At 46.6% G+C, this 27,755-nt stretch overlaps 1 protein-coding gene across 1 annotated transcript; it reads right to left on the reverse strand.

Annotated features, from left to right (window-relative positions):
• Positions 1-1,175: 1,175 nt before the first annotated feature.
• SEZ6L2 (seizure related 6 homolog like 2) lies at positions 1,176-23,471 on the reverse strand. Its single transcript, XM_081836407.1, has 18 exons — positions 22,449-23,471; positions 19,127-19,354; positions 18,269-18,586; positions 18,013-18,146; positions 17,260-17,452; positions 14,995-15,180; positions 13,996-14,167; positions 13,389-13,552; positions 12,135-12,329; positions 11,150-11,288; positions 9,754-9,950; positions 8,774-8,968; positions 7,405-7,596; positions 6,972-7,163; positions 6,803-6,841; positions 6,562-6,679; positions 6,135-6,237; positions 1,176-4,545 (listed from the first exon to the last, which is right to left on the reverse strand). The coding sequence occupies exons 1-18, from the start codon at positions 22,519-22,521 to the stop codon at positions 4,516-4,518; spliced, it is 2,868 nt and encodes a 955-aa protein (XP_081692533.1). The 5' UTR covers positions 22,522-23,471; the 3' UTR covers positions 1,176-4,515.
• Between the last annotated feature and the right edge of the window lie 4,284 nt (positions 23,472-27,755).

Here is a 27,755-nt window from a genome sequence, read left to right on the forward strand (position 1 = left end):
ATGCACAAAGGAGATGTATGATAAAAATTCTGCAGCTGAGCAGGAAGAGATGCCTTTGGAATTGACAGAGAAAAAAGAAGGAGTTCAGACACTACAAGTGGAAAATATCAACCAGGAATCTGCAGCGTTAGAGTATGAGCAAAAAGACCTTTGGATTACAGACCTGCGAAAGATGAGAAAGAAGAAGAGAGAAGCCCCTGGAGTACTTGGAATATTAAAACTAGAAAGAACAAAGCAATATGATTGGGACTTTTCTCTTGAGTATGGAAAACTAGATGGCCTTTCGCAGTAAACACTCTTCAACATTCTGAATGAAAGAAAATATGATCTGACTCTGACTGAACTCCTTCGGGGTCTTAGGACCATCAAAGAGGACTACCAATATAGCTGGCAGAGAGGGACTGACAGAGAATCAGACGCCTCGGACGTGAGGAATCCGGGCTAGAAATATTTTTTGTTTGTTTTCTGGACATTTGTCTAGGAAGGGACAGAAACCGGGGCAGGGGGGGGAGAGAATAGAATTATAAAATGTTATGTTTTGTTTTACTTGGTCAATGTGACCTATAATTAATATAATAAAGGGAAAATTTGTGAAGGGGAAGTTAGATCGACCTTAAAAAAAAGAAATTAATGATTATAAGAGAATTGGATAGTTGAATATAGATAAACAAAAGAATTTAATTTTTAAAAGCAATGTGAATATCTTTAAGAGGTTAGGTAAGAACTTGCTGAATTAATTTTGGAATTGGGATGTAAGAGGAGGGGGTGGGGGGAAGTCAATGAAAGTGGGTAAAGAAACTTAGGGTATGTAATTGTATTTGTGTGTTTGTCTGTCTTTGTCTTTGTGTGTGTGTCTGTTGTTATAAAATGTAAAAACCCAATAAAAATTATTTTAAAAAAAAAAAAAAAAGAGAAATGACCACCGATACTGGGTTTAAGCAAAGAGCAAAGCATGTTTTTTTTGCTTTTCTTTAGTGTGGGGTGCCCGACAGGAAACATGTGGAGCTGGAAAATCTGCTTTAAAACCCACCTGCACTGCACAGTGTACCTTTGTGCACCTGTTGTTGTTGTTGGGTTGGCTGGCAAAGCTTTTATCTTATTCCCAATTATTCCCCCTCTTGCACACAAACACTCATCTCCTCCCTTTTGCAGCATAGAGGTACAGACACCGCGGCTTTTACAAATGGTGCGTTTTATTTATTGCTCCAAAATAAAAGCAAATGAGGGTGGGAAGGGGAATACCTAAGGGCTGAAAAATAGGGGTGTAAGGGGTTATGGATGCAAAAGGAAGCATTCCCCAGAAATCCCATCTCCCTTGCAGACGGGGGTGGGTGGGTTACATCCCACTGTCCCTTTCCCCAACATGAATGGAACTATGAGGGGAACCATGATGCCCACAGAGGGTAGGGAGAACCTGGGAAAATGTGATGCCTTTTGCCCTTTTTCAAAATGCAAGAGAACGGTCACGGGGGCAGGGGGAGAATAGTCGTTCCAACAAGTTTGATAATACGGGAGATGAGAAATGGACAGATGGGGAAGTGATATACCTATATCCAGCCCCATATTGGAGGTAGGTGGACGGATGTAGTTCTTAAAGAGGGCAAACGCCTCCCCTGCCCCATATACACCCTTGGGGGACTTGAGATTTCGTTCCCTCTAGGGTGTGTGATTTGGCACTCCCCATCGGGATTCTCCCATAAGCTTGCAGAGAATGTCCTAAGGGGATGAGGTCTCTTCCTAGCACTTGATTTCTTAAAACATTATTTTCATACATTTTGGCACTGTGGATCTTGCCTTTTTCTTTTCTTTTCTTTTCTTTTTTTTGCAAACACCTAAGGGGGGAGAGTCACACAAAATGCTTTCTCAGCATCCTTAAAGTGGGTGTCAAGTGACAGTTAATGACTTTCTATTCTGATGATTAAAGGGGAAAGCCTCTCCCTTGCTTGCGGTATGTATTCTGAAAGAGTAAATGCCCTTCTGCCCAGAAAGCAGACGCTAACACCTAGTGCACATGTAATTTTCCTGGCAAATGGGTATGGCACCTTTTAATAAGAAAACCAGCCTTTAAAAGGATTAAAACGATTTTTCAAATGTAAATATTCATCTGTGTTCTATCATTCAAGGGATACTATGGAGAACTAGAGGCTATAAAGCCTCGTTATTTTTATTCTTTTTATAAGCAAGCTAGAGAAATATACAGTGGGTTGTGTGTGTTTTTTTTTCATTTTAAAAGGCAGCAAACTAAAATAAAAAATAAATATTGGCACAATTGTTCTTAAAAGCAGGTGTAAGATTAATGGCTTTCAATGGTGTGTTTTTTAATTGAGTCATAAAAAATACCTGCCTATGCTATAGCCTTAGAAATTCCTTTGTCCCCAAATCACTACAGCCCAATGTTTTGTTTTTAAGGGAACTTGCTCACTAGGGAAATAACCACTCCGCTTCATTCCTTAAAAGACAAATCTGAGATTCATTTTCCGCCTGCGTGTTAATCTGAAGAGGCAGAAATTGAGGGAAATTATGGGAAACTTATATGAGGTTATACACAGTAGGAAGTTCTCCTGTGGGAGCTCCATTAAAACAAAGAACGTAAGCATGTAAGTCAGTCAATGGGGCTTGTTCATGAGAACTTCCCAGAGGCTCATGCCCTAAAAGTCTATGGACCACCAGATTTCAAGTTTTAAGAGTCTCCGCAACGAATGAAGACTCAGGGATTGTTTTCCCCAGTGGAATATTTATTCAAAGATGAGAGCATATAAGTCTTATTTTCATTTGGGGGGCAGACATCCCATAACGTTTTCTTGCCTCAGACAGAAAATAAGAAACGACTCCCTCTCCAGTATGATAACAAACAAAATGACTGAGAAGTTGCTGCCTGAGGCCGGTCCACCTCGCCATGCCAAAAATTCCTAAGCAAGCATCTTATAGTGGGATCTGTATTTTGCAGGACCTGTTTGACAGGGGGCAGGGGGTGGTTTTTCTTGCTTTTAGGGGGGTTGGTAGGAGGATTAGAGGAAGAATGGCAAGATGTAATCAGAAAGCCCTTAGTAGGAAGCCCCACTGAACGCAGCAGGATTTCATGCCAAGTAAACATACACAAGAGTTGCACTATAAAGCTGCTATTCACAGTGCCTTCTTTTTGCGGGATCTACCAAGAGCCCCCTCAATATACCACTTAATTACAAAGGTGCCATCTAAGCAGAGTGTGTCACCTTAATATCTCCACGAACCTGTTGCTGGTTTCTTTCTCGTACTGCCACCTCAGTTCACCATGTGGGGCCTTTGCAAAACCCATCTATGCTATGGTATGGTCAGGTGGAAGTACAATGTTCGGGGACCCTGCTCTTCCCCCTCTCAAATGACAGGAGGTGTTGGTTTTATTTCAGGGGATGTAAATGTTTTTTTTTTCTCAGTTGCACAAGAACATAGCAGAAGTACATTCTGCTGAACTCAACAGGACTCACTCCCATGTAAAGTGTTTAGAATTAGGGTTTCTTCATTTAGCAGGGGTGGCTAACCCCCAGGCCCAGGAGCCTGATGTGGCTCCTCCATTTTTTTCTTGCCCTCCAAGACCCCACTGATTTTGGGCAGCTGTGGGATTAAGTAGATATGGTGCTGGGCTGGGCAGAGAGCTTTCCGTCTCTCTGCCCAGCCCAGCCCCCAATGGGGATGCCAATTGCCCCCCTCCCAGGTCACCAGATTGATAATTTGATGAGTAGGGAGGGAGCAATAGCCTCCCCCATCCCTCCATCCTCAGATAATCTTCATGGATCAGCAGAGGAGCAGCCCAAAAAAATAAGGTTAGCCACCACCCCAGATTTACAGCATCTATCAGTTTTCAGTTGTGTTATTCTACTGTTTTATGCCATTCCCTTTGGCACCAAGTACAGCTTGCTTACGGCAAGGTCTTCTACAAGCGCCACAAAATGCTGGTTTCGAGTGATGTTACTGTACAATCTACTTTCCAAAGTGTGTGGTGTTGTTGTTGTTATTTTAATGGCAGCACCTAAAACTGATATCCACCTCCTTAGAAAAGACGTGGGGGACAAGACAAGGGAAGAAAGGGATGAGGCGCAACCCCTCCTTTCTCAACCACTAAGGAAATAATAAACAACAGGCGGGGAGGAGGGAAGTGAGTTAGTAAACAAACAAACAAATAAACAAAGAAGTAAAGAAACAGGTAAAGCAGGAAAAAAAACCTGTGTGCGTGTGTGTGTTGTCTGTGTGTGAAACGCGTTTGGCACATTGAAGAGGGTATTTACAAGGAGTGGGGGGCGGGGAGTGGACGGCGTCCAAAGCTGGGAGAGTGGACAGTGAGGCAGCAACATGGGGAGGAAGGGAGGAAGGTGAATCTGTGGGGCAGAGAGGAGAAGCTCCCCTTCTTCCCGGCCGTTTCCCCTAAACTCCCCCGAAACCACCTTCCACTATTCCCTCCTTAAATAGGAATCGTTCTCAGTCGCTGCTCCTCAAACCCGCTCAGGTTGGGGGGGAAGAACACGAATCCTCCGACATCTTCTAGATGGAAACTTCGTATTCTCTGGTGTCCTGCCAGCAGAGAGAAGTTGAGAGGAGGGAAAGGGCGCGTTAGCATCCGGGTGGAGTTTTGCCAACGCTCTCCCCGTCCCGAACCACCCCAAACATCAGAGGAATTGGGCAGCTAGGAAGTTAATGCCGGTTGATTTACAAATTGCTTATGGGAAGCCAATTTTAGTCCAAGACATCACTCAGAACTCGACCAGGCGTGATGTAAAATGTGTCAACTAGCATCAGTTTGTGGGTTTGATCATTATTGGGGTGACCGGAGCTTTTCTTCCTCTGGTTTGATCCTGAGGAAAATTCCTCCTCTGAAAACTGAATGTGCATTGGGAGCACCCCCAGCCCCAACCAGAACTACTGTGTTTGGAAAAGCATCAGAATATAAGCAGAGTGCTGCTGGATCATCTTAACCCAGCATCCTGTTCACCCATTGGCCATCCAGCTGGCCGTGGAAGCAGGACCAGAATGCAACAGCACTCTCCTCCCTTGATACAGCCTCCAAAGGGGGAACATAGCCACAGGCAGCCTCGTCCTCCCTGAATTAGTTCAATACTCTTTTTAAGCCACCCACATTTGTGGCTGCTGCTACATCTTGTGCTGCAATGTGCCCTTGAACTCTAATAAGGCTTTCTTGCTTGCCTTGAGGACAGAGAAGGCTGTGTGGGTGGGAAGAGGCTAGTCTACTGCAGAAAGGTAAAACTCCCACTTCTTGCTCTGCCAGTTTTGCCCCTGGCCCTCCCAATCCTGGCATGTGGCCCCGAGAAGACTGGCTTCCCCAGAAGGGAAGAAAAATATTTCCCATCCCTGTTAAAGAACATTAGCTTTCAAAAGCTACAGAGTGATTTTTCTGGCATCCCAGTTTGTTGCTTAGCATGCTCATATCCTGGTTTATAGCCCCCGAAGACAAAAGAGAGTCGTGGATGGTCTCTCTCTGGGGATTGGATGTGGGGTAGCAGATCAGCCTCCACTTACACATGCAGAGCATAACAGAATTTTTACAAAATCAGGGTGATTTTTCAGAGTTGTTTTTTTAAAAAATCACCCCTAAGGAAACAAAACAACAATGCAGCCCCTGGAGCTTCTCATGCTCCAGAAACTGCTATAAGATGTATTGGATTCCAATCTCCCTGATATTTCTGCAGTGGCTCCCCATTTGTGGAATGCTCTCCCCAGAGAGGTTCATCTGGCACCTTCATTACACATCTTTGTTGTTGTGGTTTAGTCGTGTCCGACTCTTCGTGACCCCATGGACCAGAGCACGCCAGGCAGGCGCCGGCCAAAAACATTCCTACCCAACTGGGCCTTTGCCTGATTAATGCCCTTTTAAATGTGTTTGTGGGAAGGGGTGGTGCTTATGGTTTTGTTCTGCTCTATTTATTTTGTGTTTTTATCCTGTATTTTTATCTTGTGGACCACCCTGAGATCTTCAGATGAAGGGCAGTATATAATTTTAAGAAATACTACTATACTACTTCTTCCACCTATTATTATTTTCCAAAATGACTAAAAAAAAAGTGGTGTTTTCACAGACATTCACGTCCCATTTAGCAACCTTCTTCCCCATTCCCCCACCTGCCGCAGGACAAAGAGCATCTCACCCCAGCCTCGTAGAGAGGGTTGTTGAAGTCGGACTCCACAGTGATGGGGCTGTAGCTGTGGGAGCTGGAGAAGGAGAAGCCAAAAAGGGTCTTTCCTTGGAACCTGGGGGTGGGGGAAAGGAGGAGGAGAAGGAGAAGATAGAACAAAGCAAGCCAGTAGGGCTGCCGGGACCCCAGCACCCCCCCCCCCTTTTTAAGAAGGCGGCTGAGCACCCTCAATATCCTGCAGTGACGTCACACAATACCTCTCCATTCCAATTTAAGATTCTCACAGCACCAAAGAACCACAGCCTTCTGCCTTCGTAGGGCAGGTGCAAGTTGCTCCATCACAACCTATTACATCCAACGCCACTCGGCCCTTGCGCACCGATTGTCCAAGGCCCAACTCCACCCTCCGCCCCCCAAGATCTGTGGAGGCTCAGCTCACTTGGTATAGTAGACATAGATGCCACCAATCAGTAGGATAACGAGGAGGATGGGCAGGAAGATGGCCAGGGCGATGTTGCCACCTTCCATCTGGTGGGAAGGATCTGTTGTTTGGGTGACTGCAAAACAAAAGGCGTGACCGGAACGTGCGAGTGACCTCAGCAGCAGACCCAGTGGCAAATTCACCCACCTCCTGCCCCGGCCCTCCCCTCCCAAGCTCCCCATCACAATCCCATCCTCACCTTCTAGCTTCCGGCCATCCAGCAACTCCTCATAGGCCACTGGGGGAGGGAAAGAGACCAAGGGGGGCGTTTAGAGAGCAGCAAGAGGCCATCACGACAGAGGGGGGTGAGAGGGATGGGGAGTGGGCAGGCCACGCGCAGCGGCGACTGGAGCAGGGAGAATGCATACCTTTGCACAAAGGAGGCTGGCTGGTCCACTGGGACGGGTGGCCAGGTATGCAGGTGATCGTCACTTCGCCAATGAGCTCAAAGCCTTCGTAGCAGAAAAAGCGCAGGGATTCTCCCGCCTGGTAGTGGTGCTTGTAAAGCGTTTGGTACCCGTTCTCTGGGACGCCAGGGTTCAGGCAGGGCTCGTATTTCACTGCAAGAGAGACCGAGGGGCTTTCGGTTCCAAACTGGAAGGCCAACTTGGCCATCCTGCACACGTTCCCTTAAAAATCCCGACGCAGCAGCTATGGTTCTCTTCCCCTGCTCAACTTCCCGCGGTCCTGTAATCTTCCCTTCTGGGCTCCAGGTGCTCCCTTGCCCAAACGGGGTTTCCCCTGCCAGCTCTGCCAACACAGCTTCTTCCCTTCTCAGTTGGAACCCAATTCTTTACTCACAGACGCATTTGGGCACCCGGTCGCTCCACTTGGGGGTGCCCGTGTCCCGGTTGTAGCAGGTCAGTGTGCTGCTCCCTTCCACCACGTAGCCCTCATGGCAGAAATATTGGACGTGGGAGCCAATGGAGAAGCGTTGGTCTGAGACGCTGCGCTTGCCGTTGCTGATCTCCCCAGGGTCAGCGCAGTTCACAACTTTGGGAAGAAGGAGAGGGAGAGGAAGGAAAACGGCTTTGAGAAGTGGACCCTGTGGATCTCCCCTTCCTTCCCTGTTGAGGATGCTATGCCTCACAACGTGGGAACTAATATTCTTCCTGATACGGTGCAGACATGGGACATGGGGTCTGGGGCTGCCCAACAGCCTCTTATCTTCCATTCTTAAGTGAAACAAGTTTCTAGTTATTTGTGTTGCAGTCAAAATCCTGCATGGCAGTGATGGAGAACCTTTCTGGCTCCACAGGCCAGATGTTTATCAGGAACTCTGCAAATCTGATAAGATGAGTGGAGCTGCCCAAATGCCAATCGCCTGACATCACATATGACATCATTTGGTGGAAGCATGGCCTGGTTCAAATGAAGGGGAATAGGGGATGTTTCAGTGCAAACCCCTTCAAAGGCAATGCTGCGTGCAAGGTGATCTGAAGTCCCAAACAGGCAAGATTCAGCCCAAACCCCTTCCTGGTTCAGAAAGGAAGTTGCACCGAAACTGCAGCTAAAACAAAGCAGAGGGCAGACCCTTCATGGACGCAGGGGTTTCCATTCTGCTGAGTGCTCAGTTGGGGTGCATGAGAGAGTTCCCTGCAGGGAGCTCTTAAGCATCTGAATCCAGCAGGCTTGGCCACCTCTCCTTGCCAACGTGTTGGGAGGTCAATTCTCCTTAGCACAGCAGCGAACTTTCTTGCGCACCCAAAGTGAGCAGGGCTGCCTTATCAGCTGATGTTTGGGAATCCAATCCTATTTTACACAAAGCTTGAGAAGCTCCCAACGACCAGAGAGGTGGCAGATTTAGCATGGCTTGCCCAAAACAGCCTTGAGGAAGCTTGTTGGGCCTTGGAGGTTTCCCACCTTTGCTGTATAGGCTCTGTCTGTTTGAAAGCTCAGAAACTAAACGTGGATCTTGAGCAAGGCTTTCAGTGGTCCATGGCTGCTTCATGACTCCTGGTAGGTGCCCCGTTTCTATCCCTTGGGACCCAATGTTTTTTGCACCACAACGGCTCTCCTTCCAGCAGGTTTTGCTTACCCTCTTTCTTCACCCTCCTGCTACCCAGGTCCCTCCTGGTATATTCTGAGTCCGGGGGGGGGGGGTAAAAGAAAAAAAGGATGGCTTTCCTGGGGTGAAAACCACCCCACTGCTGGCCCTAGGAAGACTTACTCTTCTGGCAAGTGGGAGGGCTGTTGCTCCACGACAGGTCCCACTGGCAGGTAAGGATGTCGGATCCCACTATGTCATAGCCTGGCTCGCATTGGTACGTCACCACTGTGCCGCGGATGACGGCAGCGTGAGAAGCTGTGCGCCAGCCAAACTCCACCTCGGGCAGCTCGGGGCAAGTGTCGTTTCGTGGAACCTCTGCCAGAGCAGGGAGGAGAGGAAGGAGTTAGGGACTACCTTCCCTCAGGCCACGTTCCCCACCACCGCCACCTATGCTTCTCCTTCTCCCATGGTAAGCGGGGAGTCCTACAGGCCCGTCCTCCCAAACAACTCTCCTAGGATAACAGTGAGATGGCAACAAGCTGAAGGGAAATCCCAGATCAGGGATTCTGCACACAACACTATCGGGCTTTCTTCTTGGTGAGTAAAGTCCATTGTTCCATGGACAAATAGAATGACGTGTGTGTGTGTGTGTGTGTGTGTGAGAGAGAGAGAGAGAGAGAGAGAGAGAGAGAGAGAGAGAAGGAAACATTATAGAATATCCTGTTCTTCTGGTTAATGATTGTCTCACAGGAAAAGACCCCTGCAATAACACTGTCAAGATAACAAAAACTGAACCTACATCAGGCTGAAATGGAAGCAGGATTGGTGTCAGCAGTGGAATAACCAATCTATCCCAATCTATCTCTCCCCAAAACTAAAAATGGGCAAGAATGGTCCCTCCTTCTTCCCTACGCTTTTCTTCTCCCTCCTCCCAGCCTGCTCTTTTGGCCTTCCTTTCTTTTCCAGTGGGGAATCTCAGACAAGCAGAGCCTATGAGAACATCCTCCCCACACCACCCTGCCATGATCCCCTATGAAATTTCCAAACGACTTTGGGGTCTGGCATGATAGACTATATTTGCAGGATATGTCAGAAATACGTTTGTTTTCTATGGCATTTCCATCATTTCCCACCCATCGCTCAGGGCTCCTTTCTCATACCCTTGTACCGCACCAGGAATCCCTGGCTGAGGCCAAAAAGGGGGTCCCCAGGATCCGACTGAAACTGGAGGGTGACAGCTGGGCCCGAAGAGTAAAGGCTGAAGCGGGGGTGGGGACCCAAGTACTGGCCGAGGATCCGGGCTGTCAGGTCCCCCCCGTCAAAGATGGTCAGCACATCGGATTTGCGGATGTTGAGGCTAGAAAGAGAATTGGGGTGGAGGGGAAGAGAGACACACAACAGGAACCATCATTAAAAAGGAAAGAGGAAGAGCCAAGTGGCAGGATTAGGTCACTTAACCTGCTCCAACATTTCTCTCTTCCAGACTAATGGAAGGATGCATAGACAGGTGAACAAATGGATGAATGGATGGTTAGAGAACCACAGGCTTTCTAGGACCATTAAGGAAAATGAGGTTCTTTAAAGGAAGTTTTTTTTTAGCATGCAGAAACAGGGACATGTTTTACAATGCAGAGATGCTCAATCAGGTAACCTCAAAGTGAGTACTTGGGAGTGCATTTGCAAAAGCAGTGTGGCAGCCATCAGGGTAATGGATAGCAGAATCCAGCCATGCAGACAGCTATTCTTTTTTAATATAAATAATTACTTCACTGTGGTTTCTTCCTGTTCAGAAACAGTGCTCAAACTATTGTGAGGTTGTTGGGTTTGTTTGTTTTTTTTAAAAAAAGAATGGGTGTACACAGTTATTTCATCGCTATGTGACTTGTAACTGCATACATAGGGGTTGCTGCTATTTTCTGCTTGGTGTGAGGTTTGATCCATTTCCTCAGGCCCCCAGATTTTTATGTGGGTTTGGGGAGAAAGATAGGATTAGAAATGGAATTATAAATAAATAATGTTCCTTTTTTGCAACATTTAAACCAAGCAATTATTTTCTCTCATCACTTTACTCCTATATATCTTAATCATGATAGCAAACTTCATGGGGGAAAGACCTTGTCATTGCCATTTCCGTCAAGTCCTAGTACAGTGCCAAAAAAAATAATCACCAGGAGCAGCAGCATAATTATTGTTTAAATAATTTTCCTGCTTGTGTTGATGATTAAGAACGCTACTTCCCTTCAACATCCTCCTCCTAAAATGTAGAAATTTGCTCCTAAAAATACCAAGAACTTGCCACAGAGTCTGGTTTGATCAGGCACTGCCTGTATCACAAAAGGCATCCTATTTTCTCAGTTGAGACATCTCCAAATCTTATGCAAGGACCTTACCATATTAAATGGGTGAGATGAATGACTTGAACAATCAATCTAATGATGGATGGTGGTTTCAGAAGACCATGTGAGGACAATGTGGGATGTCGATGCCTGAATCATGAGGATCCGCCCCCCAAAAGGGGTGGTGGTGCTGATGGTGACGGCGGAAGGTAGAACCTACATCTCGATGTCCAGCAGCACTCGCTTCTCCTCTTGCACCCGGATGCCCCAGACGCAGTCCTGGCCTTTCCCATAGGATTGGGGCCAATCAGGGGAAAGGACAACGCCTGTTGACTCAGAGAGCTCCCCCCCACATAAGGCTGGAGGGGGAAATAACACAATAGTCAGGAAGAGGCCACATGTTGAAGCAGAAAGGTGCATTGGCACTGCCAACCTAAGCCAGTTTTAAACTAGATCCTTCTGTGGAATTGTGGAAGATAAACCCAGGCCCCAGACCTCATTGCCCTGAAGATTGTGACTCTACACCACTTCACCAAGCAAGACTCATTCATTCCAATGGTGCCTGCGGACAGATAGGTGCCTGTAGGATTAGCACTAAATACACTCGTTAACTTGAAAATGTATTATGTTTTCCTGGGCCAACCTGTAGAATAGGGGGCTTCAGTCTGAGGAGAAATCCTTCTTCAACAGTGGGGTTCCAAATTACCTGGCCTTGCTTGTGGAGTGGCATCAAAGCCTTAGGAGACTGCCATTTTCCCATTTGGTTTTCAGACTTCATAAAGACAAGAGCTGCACCAAGGGCAAGCAGGCCCCCCATCCCAACAAGGAGACCCCCTCCTGATTTATGGTCCCATTACTGTATTAACAAATACTGTTGTTGTTTTTTCTTTCAGAGATCTTAACATGTTGGACCCAACTCACTCACCTACAAATAGACTTTGCCCCTTCTGTCCTCCCAGAATTGCTTTTTTCTTTTCATGGTGCCACCAGCGCAATCTCTCGTGACTTAAATCTCCTTCCAGTCATTCTCAACCTGCCCCCTTTTGTCTTGCCCATCTCCTTAAGCAGTTTTGTGAACTGATAAGCACCACAGAAAAATGAACCTTGATGCACTGCATCGCTCATCACTTGTACACATTCATAAGGCAGAGTTATAAAGAAATTCAAGAACAAAATGGAAAGAGTTGGCGTCAAAGAGAGATTACCTTTGCAGGTGGGCTCGCTCTCATTCCAGCGGGGGTCTCTTGAATCAATGCACTCGATGGCAGAAGGCCCCTGTTCAAGCATGTATCCGGCACTGCAGGCAAATTCCACCACAGTCCCCATGCGATACAGCGGGTCTGATGTGCTGAAATTTCCATGTGCCAGGAATGGTTCGTAACAACGGTCTTCATCAAAAGCTGCCAGGAGGAGGAGCAAGAGAGTCAGGAAAGCTTCCCCAGGTGCGTAAGGACTTTCTGGCCCCTCCCTTTGCTGTATCAGTTACTAGCCAGTAGATGGCAAGTAGTCCATTGCTGACTAGGAATCTGCAGGCAAAGGCCTTGGTGGTGGTTAGTCCAAATCAGTATGTGACATTCAGCTGTACCAGCACTGACTGATTCTGGTTGCCAGAAAATGGGAAGAAAAACAACAACCCCAAACAAAATAGCCTAATGAGGACTGAGCACGTTCAGTGAGAATGAAATGCTGACTCACAGTTGAGGGGGGAAAAGGCAAAACAGGTGGGAAAGAATGGAGTTTTTGCAACCCTGAGCAGAAGTGCTTCAGTCTGCAATACTTTGCTGCAGTGCCACACTTATACCCAAAAAGTTAAATTATAATTGGACTTACTAAGACAACCTTCAAATGTTTGGACCCTGTTGCTATTTGCAGATTAAGCCATTCTTCAAAATTCTAATATAATGTGTACTTATAGGATTATATGAGGGACGCGGGTGGCGCTGTAGTCTAAACCACTGAGCCTAGGGCTTCCCGATCGGAAGGTCTGCTGTTCGAATCCCTGCGATGGGGTGAGCTCCCGTTGCTCAGTCCCAGCTCCTGCGAACCTAGCAGTTTGAAAGCACGTCAAAGTGCAAGTAGATAAATAGATACCACTCCAGCGGGAAGGTAAATGGCATTTCCGTGCACTGCTCTGACCTGGAAAAACTGTCTGCGGACTAACGTCGGCTCCCTTAGTAAAGCAAGATGAGCGCCGGAACCCCAGAGTCGTTCGCAACGGGACTTGACTGTCAGGGGTCCTTTACCTTTACCTTATGAGTCCACTAAATGCAATATTCTGGATTTGCTCCAAGACAATAGTTTCTATGTTGATGAATACGTACACTTGATTATACTTACTGCGATTTAATCAGTCACCCAGAATTACAAATCAGAAGCAACCAATACCAGATGCTGGTTTCCACGCTGGCCTGATCCTTCCATTTCTGAGGGCACCTAAGTGGGGAGGTCCCTGTTCTCACCTTCATAGCGCAGGCTAAGGATGAGAGGTGTGGCCGGGCCCTCACTGGTGAGCTCCACAATGAGAGACTGGGCATCGCTCAGCAACCCCCGTTCTGGGACATCATCCATATCCGAGTCGTAGATGATCGGGGAAAAGGCGCTGCTCCCACTGCGGATCATCAGTCTGGGGAGAAGGGAAAAAAGACCCCTGCATGACTGGGCCTGCTCCTCCTCAAAGCAATGTATTATTTCACCTCAAACCTCCTGATAGCTTCAATCTAACTTAAGAGGACTGCTCCAAACCTCTGTCTCCCACTGCTTCCCCCCCAAGCCCTAGAGATCTTAACTGCTTCCATCCAGCTCCCCTTAATTAGTTGAACCAAGATCTTCTCCGATGTGTTTACCTTTACCTGCTCTCCCTGTTCCCACATTTCCTTCCCTTTATGTCTCCTTTCCTCGCCATCATCTTCTCATGCCTCCCCTCAACCACTTCTTGTCCTTTCCCTCCTCTGCCCCGTTGCCCCCTCCAGCTGCAAATACTTCCTCTCTGCTCCCTGTCGGCTTTTCTACCTCTTCACTACCCTCATCTCCTTCTCCTGCAGTGCCCGTGCGTCGATATTTCCTCACTTGTCGTTGTCTTCGTCCAGGGCCACTCTCTCAAAGTGCAGGTGAAGCCTCTGGCCTTCGGGCGCCTCCACCAACCAGCGGCAGGTGAGGTTCCGGCCGTGAGGCCCTCCTGGAGCTTCAGGAGCCACAATGCGCCCACGAGTGGCATTGTGGACTGTCCCTCCACAAGAAGCTAGCAGGGGACAAAGGCCAGATATTGCTATATTAGTAATAGCAGTGTTTTATATCCCAAAACCTAATGATCAACTCACTGAACAACCTTGACTTCCACTGTTTTGAGAAAGAGAGTATCTTTTCGATTTATTTCCTCTCTGCACCACTTACCCTTTAAAACTCCCTATTAAACAGTCACAAGCTCCTTCTCTGTGTTATGAATTACGAAACACAAGAAGGAGTGCCACACTCTAACCTGCTTGGCCAAAGTATAATAATAATAATAATAATAATAATAATAATAATAATAATAATAATAATAATAATTTATTTATACCTCACTCATAACTCTGGGCGGCTACCAGAATAATAATAATAGCGATAAAAGATCAAACATTAAAAACTTCTCTAAAGAGGGCTGCGTCAGATGTCTTCTAAAAGTCAGATAGTTGTTTATTTCCTTGACATCTGATGGGAGGATGTTCCCACAAGGTGGGCAACACTGCCAAGAAGGCCCTCTGCCTGGTTCCCTGTAACTTCACTTTTCACAGTGAGGGAACCAGCAGAAGACCCTCAGAGGAGGACCTCAGTGTCCGGGCTTAACGATGGAGCAAAAGACCTTTCTTTGGTCAGCAGTCTACCCCTCTTCTGCCTTTCCCCAAGGCTACCCTGTTCCATTCTAGAATCATAGAGTTGTAAGGGACCCAGAGGATCATCTCATCCAACCCCATGCAATGAAGGAATATGCAGCTGGCCCATACGGGGACCAAACCCGCAACCCTTGGCAATTTCAGCACCATGCTCTAGCCAAATGAGCCACAACCCCACTTTGCTTTGGCCACTCACCCACACAAGCAGGGCTGGTGCCGCTCCAGCGAGGGCGGCTGACGTTGAGGCAGATGAGCGTTTCTTCCCCTCGCAGGTGGAAGCCTGACTCGCACTTGAAAGTGGCAGAACCACCTGGGTGGAGGTCAGTCACCATGACATCGCCATTCTCAGGTCGGCTGGGGAAGCCGCAGCTCAGGAGGAAAGCTAGAATTGGGGGACAGGGTGGAATGCGGTGTCAAAAAGAAGCACATGGCCCAAGGCCAAAAGAACTGAGAACTGGGAAGGATCGAGGAGGAGAAAATTTGAAGCATTCAGCGACTGATTTAATGACTTCCATCAAAATCAAGGCTGAATTTGCATATAGTTTCTCTAAAGGGAGAAGATGCTGGATTGACAGCTGATTGGCACATTTCACTTTTTGCTATAATGTTTTTATTGTGAAATTGTATGTCGCTCAGCAGTCAGTTGAAAAAAAATTAATATAAGCATTAGAAAATAGTTAAAAACAACACACGTTTGGCTATACTCTGGACTCCTTGCTTTTAACTCTTTCTGCCAACACATTTTCAGGTTTCTTTCCATAAACATGAGGTCTGGAAACTTAGCTTTACAAAAGAAAAGCTGAAATTTGCATGTTTCTCACAAGCTCCCAAGCCTCTACTTCCATAGGGGAGTGTGTGTTGGGAGGGCACTGATTCTTAGTTACGAAAACAAGAAACATCAGTCCTTCAGCCCAAAACATGGCTGAAACTTTGTCAAAAGAACAACAATATGGTAACATAAAGGACAGCAGCTGAAGAAGGATAAAAGTCTGCAGCCCCATCTGTTGGTGGAGAAGCTAAATAACGAAACCAAGGATTTGTAACTGGCATAATAAGAATGCAAGAGGAGCCATGCAGGATCCGGCCAGTTGCCTATTCCGGCATCCTAGTCTCACAAGGACCTGATCACAATAGCACTCTTCCCTCCCCTGGTTTCCAGCAACTGGTAAACCTTAGGCTCCAATCCAAATCACTGGTCCAGGTTTCTTGGATTGTCAGGCCATATTGCAACGTAAAGGAAAGAGATGATGTTGATCACATGGTGAACCACAACATTTCTGCCAGGGGGGAAATGTGCCACTTTAAGCATGAGGGCCTTTGTTTCAGGCATCTACAGAGGCAGCCCAAATAAAACAGTTTAGGTCCTCTCCAAGTTGTTGCCCAAGTCCCAGAGATCCTCCTTCTGTTCTTGGCTGGCTCCTCAATCTCTAACTCTCAAGCTAGGACCGTGTACCACCTCTGGGATTTCTCTCAGGTCTTGCAGAGCACCCTGACCATGCTTCTGTGATTCTTAGATCGGATAACGTGGCTCAAACTAGACCCAAATGGCAGCAGACCCATTTGTTTAAACCTGAGTCTGCCCCCTCACTTGTTGTTGTTGTTAACATTCCACTGTACACAGACATTAACAATCCCATACTAATTACAAAAACAAATCATGTAACAAATTGATTATATCTAAATGTGCTCTTGCACCATATTAATAAATGAGATATCTCTGTAGAGGGGTGTGCTTCACTCTGCCAGTATTCAAGTCATGGTTTCCCAACCCAACAAAAGTCTACTTTTTTTGTCATCATTCTTAGTCACTCTTAGTCAACTTAGGCTTAACAGCATAGTTAAATACCACATTTTCACATTCTTCTTCATTGTCATGGACTAATGATATTCTACACTTTGCCTTGATTATATTGTGTCCACCGGTTACTGTCTGTAGCAGCTTCACTCCCCAAGAACCTTTCTATCACTTCTACTACCAGAACTTTCACGATCAGAAGCAAATGGCTAGGACCCCTCACCCACATGTACCTTTTGATCTAAAAATGAGACCTGCATCTCACCTTATATGTGACTTTAAGCAAACAGGATTTACATGCAATTTGGAGAACCCTGCATTTAGACAAACAGATCTACCGCAATCACAACAATTGTTGTCGTGCTGCATATAAATAATCATCACATCGTAAGATCCAGTTTGGTCCTGAGTTACTCCAACTAAGGATTGGTTCTCAACAAGTCTGATTTTATTATTTATTTGATTTATATCCTGCTCTTCCTCCTAAAGAAGGTCAGGGTGGCACGTCTTATAGCCTATAGCCTGGTCCAAACAAGTCACTTCAAAACTTCACAAAACCACTCACTGGCCTGTTTTTAAAGTGTTAAAAAAGCACTTACTTTAAACATGGTTGGTAAATTGCTCCTTCACATATTTCAAGGGGTGACTGAAGTGTCCATTTCTTACCTTGGTAGTGAAATTTGAAGATTCCAGGGGTGGTGGTGTGGTAGCTCTGAAAGTGGATCAACACCTGATTGGTTGGGCTGCGGATCACCTGCCCCTCAACCATCAGGGACTCATTGGCCAAGACAACAGGTTTCTCCCCTCCCAGGCCCTCTACGGTCAGCGAATCCTCCTTGGATAGGTTCAGACTCTGCACCTGGGGGTGGAATGTGGACAAAGTCAGGACAAAGAATGGAAGAAAAAAGAGCTCTCCCTCTCTTGGACCGAAACCCAGAACAAATGATTTACAAGGACACGTCTAAGCCTACCCGCCCTCCAAATACAACCACGACTTTTTGTCTGAGAATTAAAAATTAAGAACACCATTATTTTCCTCTAGTCTGAGAATTTTGACTGGGGACATAAAATGTAAACCTATTTGCGAGAAAGACTGTAACGCAAGATGTTGTTATTTCTCTGAAGGGAGCAAATAAATTTCAGTCACAGTCAGCATCCCTACGTTGAGAGAAGGTATTTTCAAGTCACCAACACCTAGAAGCAGTTGGCAGCAAACAAACAGATTTTTCTTTCTGTCTTGCAGACAGAAAAATGAGACAAATCTGAAGCACAAGAACCAAATGAGACAAATCTGAAGGACAAGAACAAAAGAAAAGGCCAAGTTTTATGCTACCCGCTCATCCTCTTTTAAAAAACACTTAGAGCAACGAACAGCGAACATCTTTCAGCTTCAGACTACCACTTTCTCTTGTAGCTTACCTGCACTTCTATCCCGTAGCCCATATAAACAGAGATTGTGTAGGTGCAATCCAGGCCCCCATAGAAAGTAGCGCCCGCGTAGTCCGGAGATTCCACGTAGCCTTCCACGTCAGTGATGTTGTTGTTGCACAGTACTTGGGAAGGAAGACACAAACAATGAAAATCAAAATGGCTTCGCGCTGCCTTAAGGAAGCACACTTTAAAGCGAGTCCACCGACTCTGGAATCTGTCCACACTCCACATCCTCACCCCTCACCTGGCGTGTGCACTGTCGTGATGGTTGTCGTCGTGATAAGTGTGGTGGTGGTCTCCTCGTCGCCTTCGGGGATGAAGGCCGTGGTCGTGGCCGAGATGTGTTGGCCGGCAGACCCGGTCTCATCAGGTGGAGGTGGAAGGCGGGGGGGCGCAGCTGCTGTGGAAGCCGGAGGGGTCGTAAGGAGGAAGCCAGTGGGCGGTGCAGCAGTGGTCAACGGGGAAGAACCCGTGGCTGCAGCTTCAGAGGCTTCGGGGACCATCCCACCATCCAAGTGCTGGACAGGTGGGTGGAATGGGGGCAGCGTGGAAGGGCTACCTCCTAGGACAGCACAATGGCGATGGTGGGAGAGAAGGAAAGAACAGGGGAAGGGAAATCAGAACGGACGACAGGGAAACATGTACATTTGTAGCCCCCCACCACCCCACCCTTCCAATAGCCACTCTGCAAAATGCATACTGCTTTTCTGGCAGTAAACCAATGACTCTCTATTAGAAATAGTTGGTGGCTGGTGCTCAATGGGACTGGTAGGGCAGAAGGCTGGGAGGCTAGCAGTAGGTGGCGCTAGAGCAAATGACAGGCACAGCCACACACACCCTTGACTGGTGGTTAAGTAAGAAGGCTGAGGTTTGTGGGTCTGTGCCCCAACGCCCCAATGGACCAGCTGCCACTGTATTTATTACCAATATTTATCAAACTGGAATGTTTATTCCAGCTAATAATCAAACCTACTTTATCCATAGTCCTCCAGCCACACTTTCCCCCATAAGCCACCCCATTTTACTTCAGCCATTCCCAAAGAGGGCGCTATGACCTCCCCTTTCCTCTCCCACCCTCCTCCAGTTTATTTATTTTTCTCACCAGGGATGGGCTCCTCCATCAACTCGCCCCCCAGAAACTCCTTCCTCAGCAGTGCCCCCTGCAGCAACTCAGAGAGGCCTTCGGGGCTGGGGGGTGAGGACCCCCTGACCTCAGCTGAGACCCCCAGTTCCTCTTCCTTGGGTCCACCCATGGCCTCCGATGACAGGGCCTCCAGCTGTGGGGAGGGGGTAGCCGGGACCACATCGTCATTTTCCCAGAGGGGTAGGCCTGCAGTGAAGGAAGGGTGAATGGAAACCTATCAGCTTTTGAGCTTCCCCAGAAGAAGACTGGGGAGGACATGCAATAAATGAAGAAGTCAACAAACAATACAGGCCTCCACATCTCCGTCCACCACAATCCAGATCTTGCATTGTCCTCCTTATGTCCCTCAGCACAGAACAAAACTAACCCTACCAGGTCCATGTGCCCTACATGGTGGGTTGCAGCCAATGCCAGTCCTGCTCAGAGTAGACCCATTGATGTTAGTAGACATGACCAACTTAGGTTCCTTCATTTCAGTGGGTCTACCCTGAGTAGGAGAGAGAAAGCAGTGTGGCCTGGCCACATACTGGACTTGGCAATACTTGACTGAAACGAGACTTCATAATTTCAGCAAGGCCCGCCTGGCGGGATATGGAAATGGCTGCAGGCCTTGTGGCAGCACGGACTTAGGCCTGACAGTCCACCTCTATAATCCTATTCAGTCTGTTTCTATAATCCTATGTGTCCTGTTGTTCCAGATGCAAGCAGGGGTGTTCTCATAACCATTTAGAGGGTCTAAATCTACTGAACGAACTCTTATTGGAAGAACTCTTATTGTTTTTATCAGTGCTGGTTGGATGAACATACTGGTTAAAAAGGATAAAGAGGCAGTTCATTTAGAAGTTAGGCCTTGTGAACAAAATGGGTGATTATTGTGTGTTTAAGGTGGAATAATTTATCTGTGATAAAGTGGTACTGTCGGCAACCTGCGCAGCTGAAGTGTGATAAGAAGGCAAGTGAATTGTAGAGACATGGCAAGTGAATTCTTGTGACAGTGAAGCGGTAGCTAAAATGCAAACTGGGAGGTAACTAATGTGTGTTAAGTGCTCTTGTGAATGCTTGCCTGTCTGCCTCCCTCCTCCCATTTTACTGCAGAAGGCTGCGTCATTTAGCTCCATATTTTACACATTAAGTTTGGCCTTGGTGCTAGGAAAATAGAAGGGGAAAGAGCCTGTAGGCTAGGACGCAGGGTGCTGATTGAAAGGTGGTTGGCAGGCTCTAAGAGGCAGCTCAGGGATGGGATAGCGGGGGGGGGGGGTTGCGGATCACGGGCTGAAGGGCCTTGAATGATGAGCCCCGCACATCACTCTTGCTGCCTTGATGTGACAAGTTCGGCAGTGACAGCCGCCACCGCCGTAGGCGTCTGACAGCATGTGAGATCCTGGCAGCTGCTGGCAAGCCATTAATTGCTCTGAACTCGCTCCATTAAGAAGGCCAGCTGCCTGGCAGGCCTTGTGGGCCCAGTCATTCACCACCCCACAGTAAAGTGGCAGAGAGACCCCCACAGAGTGGGAAGGTTTGCCTCACCCATCCCATTTAGGGATCCGTCAGCCACTCCTAGCCATCCAGCCACCCCCTCAACGAGACAAATGTCAAAAATCAAAAAGCAGCTGCCTCTGGGATGGGAAAGAGAATGGTTGTGAGGCAGGAAAAGATAATCTTCTGTGGAAGGCCACATTAATTTGGTGGCACGTCACACACTCAGCATCTCCTAAGTGAGTGATTGCTCACATATAACCTCCCCCTGCCATTAAAAAAAATAAAAATCAACAAAGGTGGGTGACACCTGTGATTTCAAGATAGTATAGGAAGGAACACAGTTAGCTGGAATCCAGATAAACATCTAGTCTCCACACCCAAATGGAAAAATCTATGCTTCCCAAATCCTTAGTTCCTGCAGTGCATCAGTAATAACCCCAACCTTCATGGAGTCCTGGGCCTAGCCTCATCTTTCACCATTCTACCTCACAACCCTTCTGCCCTCCCACATCTAGTTTTCTTGCTGCCATGGTACTTTAAGGCCTTGAAAATGCAGCAGCCTGCTGCCCCAGCTGAGCACCCCACATCCATCCAGCAAGAACTGAGGTTCTTCCCCACCTTAACTGCATTGCAAAGCTGCATGATCGCTGATCCTGTTTGGAAATGCATTGCCCAAGCCAGCCTGCCCCCCCTTTCCATTATGCCACAGTTCCCCAAATCTCTTCAGCTCTTTACAACCCTGCCTGCTGTACACCCCAGAACTGAATGACAATGAAGAAGAAACACAATCCTTATGTTTGGGCACCCCTTTTCTGATTTTGCGAAGAGATCCATTTTTATTAAGAGGGACCTTATAAACCTGTTTTGTTTCTACGTTGCATGAAAAATCCTGTCTCCTTTTAGCAATGCAGGAATCCTGAATCTGTTTTTCTTTGCAGTGTTGTATGTAACACCCCACTTTCTTTTTTTCTTACACACATCAGCATCTATTTGTACCCCAATTCTTTGACCTCCACGTTTCAAAATTCAACTCAACTCCCAACCCCAAATGTCCTGTCTGGACTCGTATCAATCAAGGGTCAGCCCCAAATTTCTGCTTCACTTGCAATGTTCTGCGACAACCTGACACCCCTCCCCCGTTATTAATAATTGGTTCCCTTGAAGCCTGTGCTCCCCTTTACAATGTTGCAGGGGGCATACTAATAATCAAAAGCAAAGGCAGTTTATGGACCCCTTTGTACTGTATTTTGTAATCTTTTTAAACAGAATATTTCCCTGTCCATTTCCCCTAGAACACCCTTGATTATCATTCGTTTGCTCCTGATGCATGCTATTCCTCAGATCTCTGTATTCCGCCTCTACAAACCCCAAAGAGGATCACCCCCTTTTCCCTTTCTTTTTTTGCAAGGAGGCACAGAACCTCCCAGCTCTGTGCAACAATTTTCCCATTCCTCGTTTCATTTTGCAAGCGCTTATAATAACCCTGTCAGCCTTCCTGTACCCTCCCATCACAAATCTCATACCCAAAGCTGTTTTAATATCCATGTGTTTCCATGCAAGGCAGAAAAATATTTCAGGTTGTTTTTTTTAAAGGTGCGTTTGGAAATATTGCTCATATGCCTGCAACACCGCGTTCACAACATACCCACCTGCCATTTGCACCCTGGGGGGGGGGGGGAGATGAAGATGCATTTTCAATACCCTTTCCTTTGGTACAAAACACTGTCAAAATGCAACAAGCCCATTCCGTTTTGGTACACACACCCCCAAACCCCTCTCCCGACAAAGCCGGCCCCCTTACCTTGTAGAAGAGGCACAGAGCTAAGCAGCAGAAGTAACAGCATTTTGGACGCTGCTTTTTCCGAACAGCCCATTTTGGATTTCTTCAGACCTGCAGAATACCTAGTCTAGCTATTTCCTTCTCCTACCAGGCAAGGGAGCCGTGGAGCCAGGAGTCTGCTTAGCAAATGAAAATGCAGTAGATTCCCTTGCAATGGCTATTCCTGTGTTATTTTCTTCCTTCCTCTTTTTTCTCTCCCTTTCAAAAGCAATCTAGGATTTGTGTTTCAAAAATAGTTGGCTATTTCTGAAATATTTTTGCTGCTCATTAGTTGTTCTTTTGAAAACGTACAACACTTATTTTTTAAAAAAAACCAGATAAATCATATAGATACCTTCCTTTAGATAAATATACATACATACTTTAAAGGTGAAGCAGTGTAACACCTTTTCATTTTCAGTTCCAGGCCTCTTTGACAAATAATACCTCCCTCTGTCTCTCTTGTGGTTTTTGCCCACAGAATATAGCAGTTACCTAAGCCCACTTTTAACAGAGAAAAGGCAGGATGCAGAGATGCATTTCTTTGCATATGAAAAGGCACTGGCTCCCTGGTTTCTCGGCAGGATGAATGAAGTGGATCGTCCTGTCTTTCCACAAACCCATATGACACCTTATAAACCCTTCAGCAAAACCTGTGAACAAGCCCACCTACACACCTATCTGAAAAGTCACATATAGATAGATTCCTGTTATTTCAGAGTCTTTACATTTATTACCCATGGCACATTGTTCCCCCCTCCCCTCCCAAGCTTGCCAAAGCAATTCAGATTCAGTTGCCAAAAAAGAGAGATCAGATGGATGCAGTAATCTGCCCTTTAAAAAAAAAATAGTAAAACCTTGGGTGCCTATCAATTCGTTTGGCAAATCAAGTAGCGCTCTCTCTCTCTCTCTCTCTCTCTCTCTCTCTCGCTCTCTCTGTCCTTGACAATGAAACGCAATGGATGGGAGCCTGTGCATTTGCAACAGAAATGCAGCCGGTAGCTACAGATTATTCTGGGTCCTAGGGTAGCCTTTTGCAGAATGTCGAATCTAAATCCTCCACTCCCACCCCAGAGGATGCCTATAGTATAGGTAAATGACTTACAAATGCAATAAAGGGAAAATAACTACCTGACCTTTTAAAAAAATATTAATAATATGAAGATAATGCAATGCTTGTTCGCAAGCAGCACGGAGGCCTTAACTAAAATGCAGCCTTTGGATCTGCAAAATAATACTTACAGATAAGCAGATCTCTTTTTCTTTGAGACTGGAAATAAATACATGGGAGGGGGGAAATGCAAAGGCAAAACTATGCTTCTTTAATAGGCAGTGGGCTGGAATTTTAGAAGAAAAAAACAACCCATGTTGACTATTATATGACTGTCCACTAAACATGGGTCACAGTTAGATACTGTACTTCCTTTTGAGAGATGCAGGTGGTAGCACTTTAAAACATACCACAACAAGGTGCCTAAGTAGTTTAGTCCATTTTGCAAAAGAAGAGAAGCTTTTATGCAGTTCTTGCAAATTCAACTCAGGTATCCAGGCAGAGACATTGGATTTGCATCTACAGTATTTAGTACATCAGTTTCTCTGTATTTTATGCCACCTTCAGCATCTTAGCTCTCTATGGGTTTTTTGCAAACTACAGGCCTCAGTTTTCTCACAAATGTAGTTAATTGTCCTCAAATTCTTATATACCTCATCATTCTGTATTCAGCAATGTTGCCTTTATTTCCTTTCCTTTTTTTTGCAATGTTCCATAATTATTGGGGGCAGGGGGTTACAGTTAATCCCTGTCCTTTAGTAAGTTGATCATTTTACCTCCCTTTCTCCCAAAATTAGATGTTGCTTAATTTGCAAGCTCCTGTGCCCATATCTGGGTACCCCTCCCAACAACCTCTGCCATCAAATATATCGCTCCCATAAACCTCTTCAGCAAGGCAAAAGAAGCAGCAGCAACAACAACAACAACCCTGCCCCCTTTCATCAGAGACTGTGGGAGGGAGAGAGAGAGAGAGAGAGAGAGAGAGAGAGAATCAAGGTGGGTGGGTGGAAGTTCCTGAAATGAATGAATGTGGGGGCCAAGAGGAGTTATGTGGGATGGAGAGACATTCGAATAGGGTGGGGTGGCTGTTGGGGGGAACAGCAGAAAGGAGGGGAATCTCCCTTCCTTGGCTGCTTCAACTTAATCTTCCCTCACAATGGTTGCTATGGGAGTTGCAGTGGGAGAGCAGTTGCTAAGGGAGGCACTGTGGTTGCCAGGCAGTTGCTAAGATAGGTACCAGAGACTGGTAGGGAAGTTGCTAAGGGCAATACCAAGGATGACGGATGTGCAGTTTCAGGGCTTGGTTGCAATATGAGAGGGGGCTGGACAGCAGGAAATAAGCCAAGGGTCTTATTCTGCTAGTTTTCAAGCTGTGTTCTGGATCACCCTTGGATTTCTCAATGAGAAAATCAGCCATGACACACAAGCTTATTTGAAAAACATGTTGTCTGTCACAACTACCCTTGCACCTGCCCTATGCAACCCAAAGGGAGTGATGGGTGAGTCCTAGGCTTCTGAAACAAACCTGAAACATGCGTAACCAAACTGAACACATATTCTTTGTCTTTATCGCCATCTTTCTTGTCTTGCCCCTGCCCCGGTTGTCAAATTTTAGACCGTAAGCTTTGCAGGGTAGGGACCAGCATTCCTGTAGTTTGTAAGAGTACCATGTATATTTATAGTGCAAATAGAGCATAAATATTAATATTATAGGGCAGGTTCTCTATTCATCATGTGGGGCAGTTCTGAGGAGCAAGAAGTGAGTGTGCATCCTAAACACATACCCCCACACACCCCAGTCCTTTGCAATCTACAAGAGTTCCTTTGCAAACAAATGTTGAACATAGAAAAATGCTTTATATCAAAACAATTTGCCCATCTTGTGCAATATTGCTTACTCTGACTGGCAAGTTTTCCAGAGTCTCATGCAGAGGGCCTTTTCATCACCTCCTACTGAATATATTGCCACCCTGAGACCCCTTAGGATGGGGTATAAATAAAATAAAAGGTAAAATGGTAAATGTCCCCTTGATGGTTAAGTCCAGTCAAAGGCAACTATGGGATGTGGCACTCATCTTGCTTCAGGTCAAGGGAGCTGGCGTTTGTCCACAGACAGCTTTCTGGGTCATGTGGCCAGCATGACTATACCACTTCTGGCGCAACGGGACACTGTGACAGAAACCAGAGCACACCGAAACACCTTTTACCTTCCTGCTGCAGTGGTACCTATTTATCTACTTGCACTGGCATGCTTTCGAACTGATAGGTGGGCAGGAGCTGGGACAGAGCAACAGAAGCTCAACCTGTTGTGGGGATTCGAACCGCCGACCTGATCGGCAAGACCAATGGGCTCAGTGGTTTAGACCACAGCACCACCCGCGTCCCGGTTTTACCTTAACCTTAAATAAAATAATAAAATGAATAAATAAATATTTAACATGATTTCTAGAGGGATGGTGATTATGAACTGGAACAAGACTGAGAAACCTCAGGCCTGGGAGCTGAATACAGCCTTCTAGGGCTCTCTGTTTGACCCTCAGGATTCTCCATGGGGCACACACCATCCCCAGCCATGCCACCACTCTGCAGGCTACATCCATTCCTGCCTTTGCTTTGCACCCTCACAGAGTGGCTTTGCCCAGCTGGAATGCGTCCTTGAATTGTGATACTGCCTCTTACTTTACCGGATTGAGGATAGAAAGGGGTGGACATGTGTAGAAGCTAGGCTACTGTATGGAGATGAATTTCACATTTATTGGTCTTTCCACTTTTGCATCTGGCCCCACCCACCACTGCCATGTGGCCCCCAGAAGGGAACGTGGCCATTGAGCTGAAAATGGATTCCCAACGCTAAACAAGAAGTTAAGGTGTTGTTGTTTTTTAAAATATTTTTTTATTAAAGTTTCGTATGTGTGTTGGGGGGGGGGGTATGTGTTGCTGAGTGTAGCCCGTAAAAAGATGCTTCCTGGCAGATACCATTGGGCACTCCAAGAGAGGCAAAACATATTTGTGGGGTTTCTCACAGGACTGTGTTGCCCTACCACTAGGCAGAATGAGGTCTCCACCCCAAGCAGCTGATTTTGGGTGCTTTGAGAAGACACAAATTGTTATTTGCTAATTATTACTGCATTTTTTATTCACAGGAAGAGGGTGTTTGTGGGATCTTATTGGGTTACAAATTATCCTCGTCAGCCTTGGGCGTTATGCACACTGGCATGTGTGTCTCTGTGTGTGTTTCCACTTGTTGTTTCCCTCAAGGAGCTGAACAACCCCAGAAGCATAATGAACCGCCAACTCTTAAAAGCCCACCACTCTAAAAATTTCCAGTAGCAGGCGACATAAGAAGTTCTGCCTCAGGCCCTGGAGAGCCGCTGCCCACCAGAGGAGACAGTACTTGAGCAGTTTTTTTGGCAGGCTCTGCTTTCTAGAGTTGGGTGGTCCATGAAGTTTCCTTGGGGGTCGGTTGCCATGGGAACGGCTGAGGAAGTAGCTGCCAGCATGGGGCTAAATATGGCAGTTGCTCGTGGAGCAGTTTATCCCTGAAGAGCATAGAAACGCAGAGAGGGTCATCTAGCCCAACCCCCTGCAATGCAGGAATCTTTTGCCCAATGTGGGGCTCCAACCCATGACCTTGGGATTAAGAGTCTCATGCTCTACTGGACTGATGGAGCAGGGAAAGGGAACAACCCTCTGACCCTCCAGATGGGGTTGGACTCCCAACTCCCATCCAGCGGATGGTGAGCGGTCAGGGGTGATGGGTGTAGGAGCCAACTCCTGGGGCCAAGGTCCCAAGTTCTGCCTCCTCAATAAAATATTTGAGGGTGTCAGCTCCCACCCCCCAAGTTGATGGGCATTGTCATTAAATTGGTCTCTGTGTGTGTGCTGTGTCTTATGATCTATAATGCCTCCCCCCCTCCCAGTATCTTATTCAAGTTGGCAGTACAGTGGTACCTCGGGTTAAGTACTTAATTCGTTCCGGAGGTCCATACTTAAGCTGAAACTGTTCTTAACCTGAGGTACCACTTTAGCTAATGGGGCCTCCTGGTGCCTCCACACTGCCGGAGCCCGATTTCTGTTCTCATCCTGAAGCAAAGTTCTTAACCTGAAGCACTATTTCTGGGTTAGCGGAGTGTGTAACCTGAAGTGTATGGAACCTGAAGAGTATGTAACCTGAGGTACCACTGTATTTATTCAATATTTTATTCATGTTGGCACCCCTAATGATGTGTGTTGGGACC

Source organism: Podarcis erhardii (assembly GCF_964252035.2).
Source record: "Podarcis erhardii genome assembly, chromosome: 13".
Taxonomy (NCBI): domain Eukaryota; kingdom Metazoa; phylum Chordata; class Lepidosauria; order Squamata; family Lacertidae; genus Podarcis; species Podarcis erhardii.

What these genes read in the sequence shown, in the direction of transcription:
- SEZ6L2 (XM_081836407.1), bottom strand. Translation starts at nt 22,521, where the DNA reads ATGGGCTGTTCGGAAAAAGCAGCGTCCAAAATGCTGTTACTTCTGCTG. An exon ending in CCCTCCCACTTGCCAGAAGA is followed by an intron (nt 7,597 to 8,773) that starts GTAAGTCTTCCT and finishes TTCTTCCCAAAG; the next exon opens with TTGTGAACTGCGCTGACCCT. An exon ending in ATCTATGTCTACTATACCAA is followed by an intron (nt 6,238 to 6,561) that starts GTGAGCTGAGCC and finishes CCCCACCCCCAG; the next exon opens with GTTCCAAGGAAAGACCCTTT.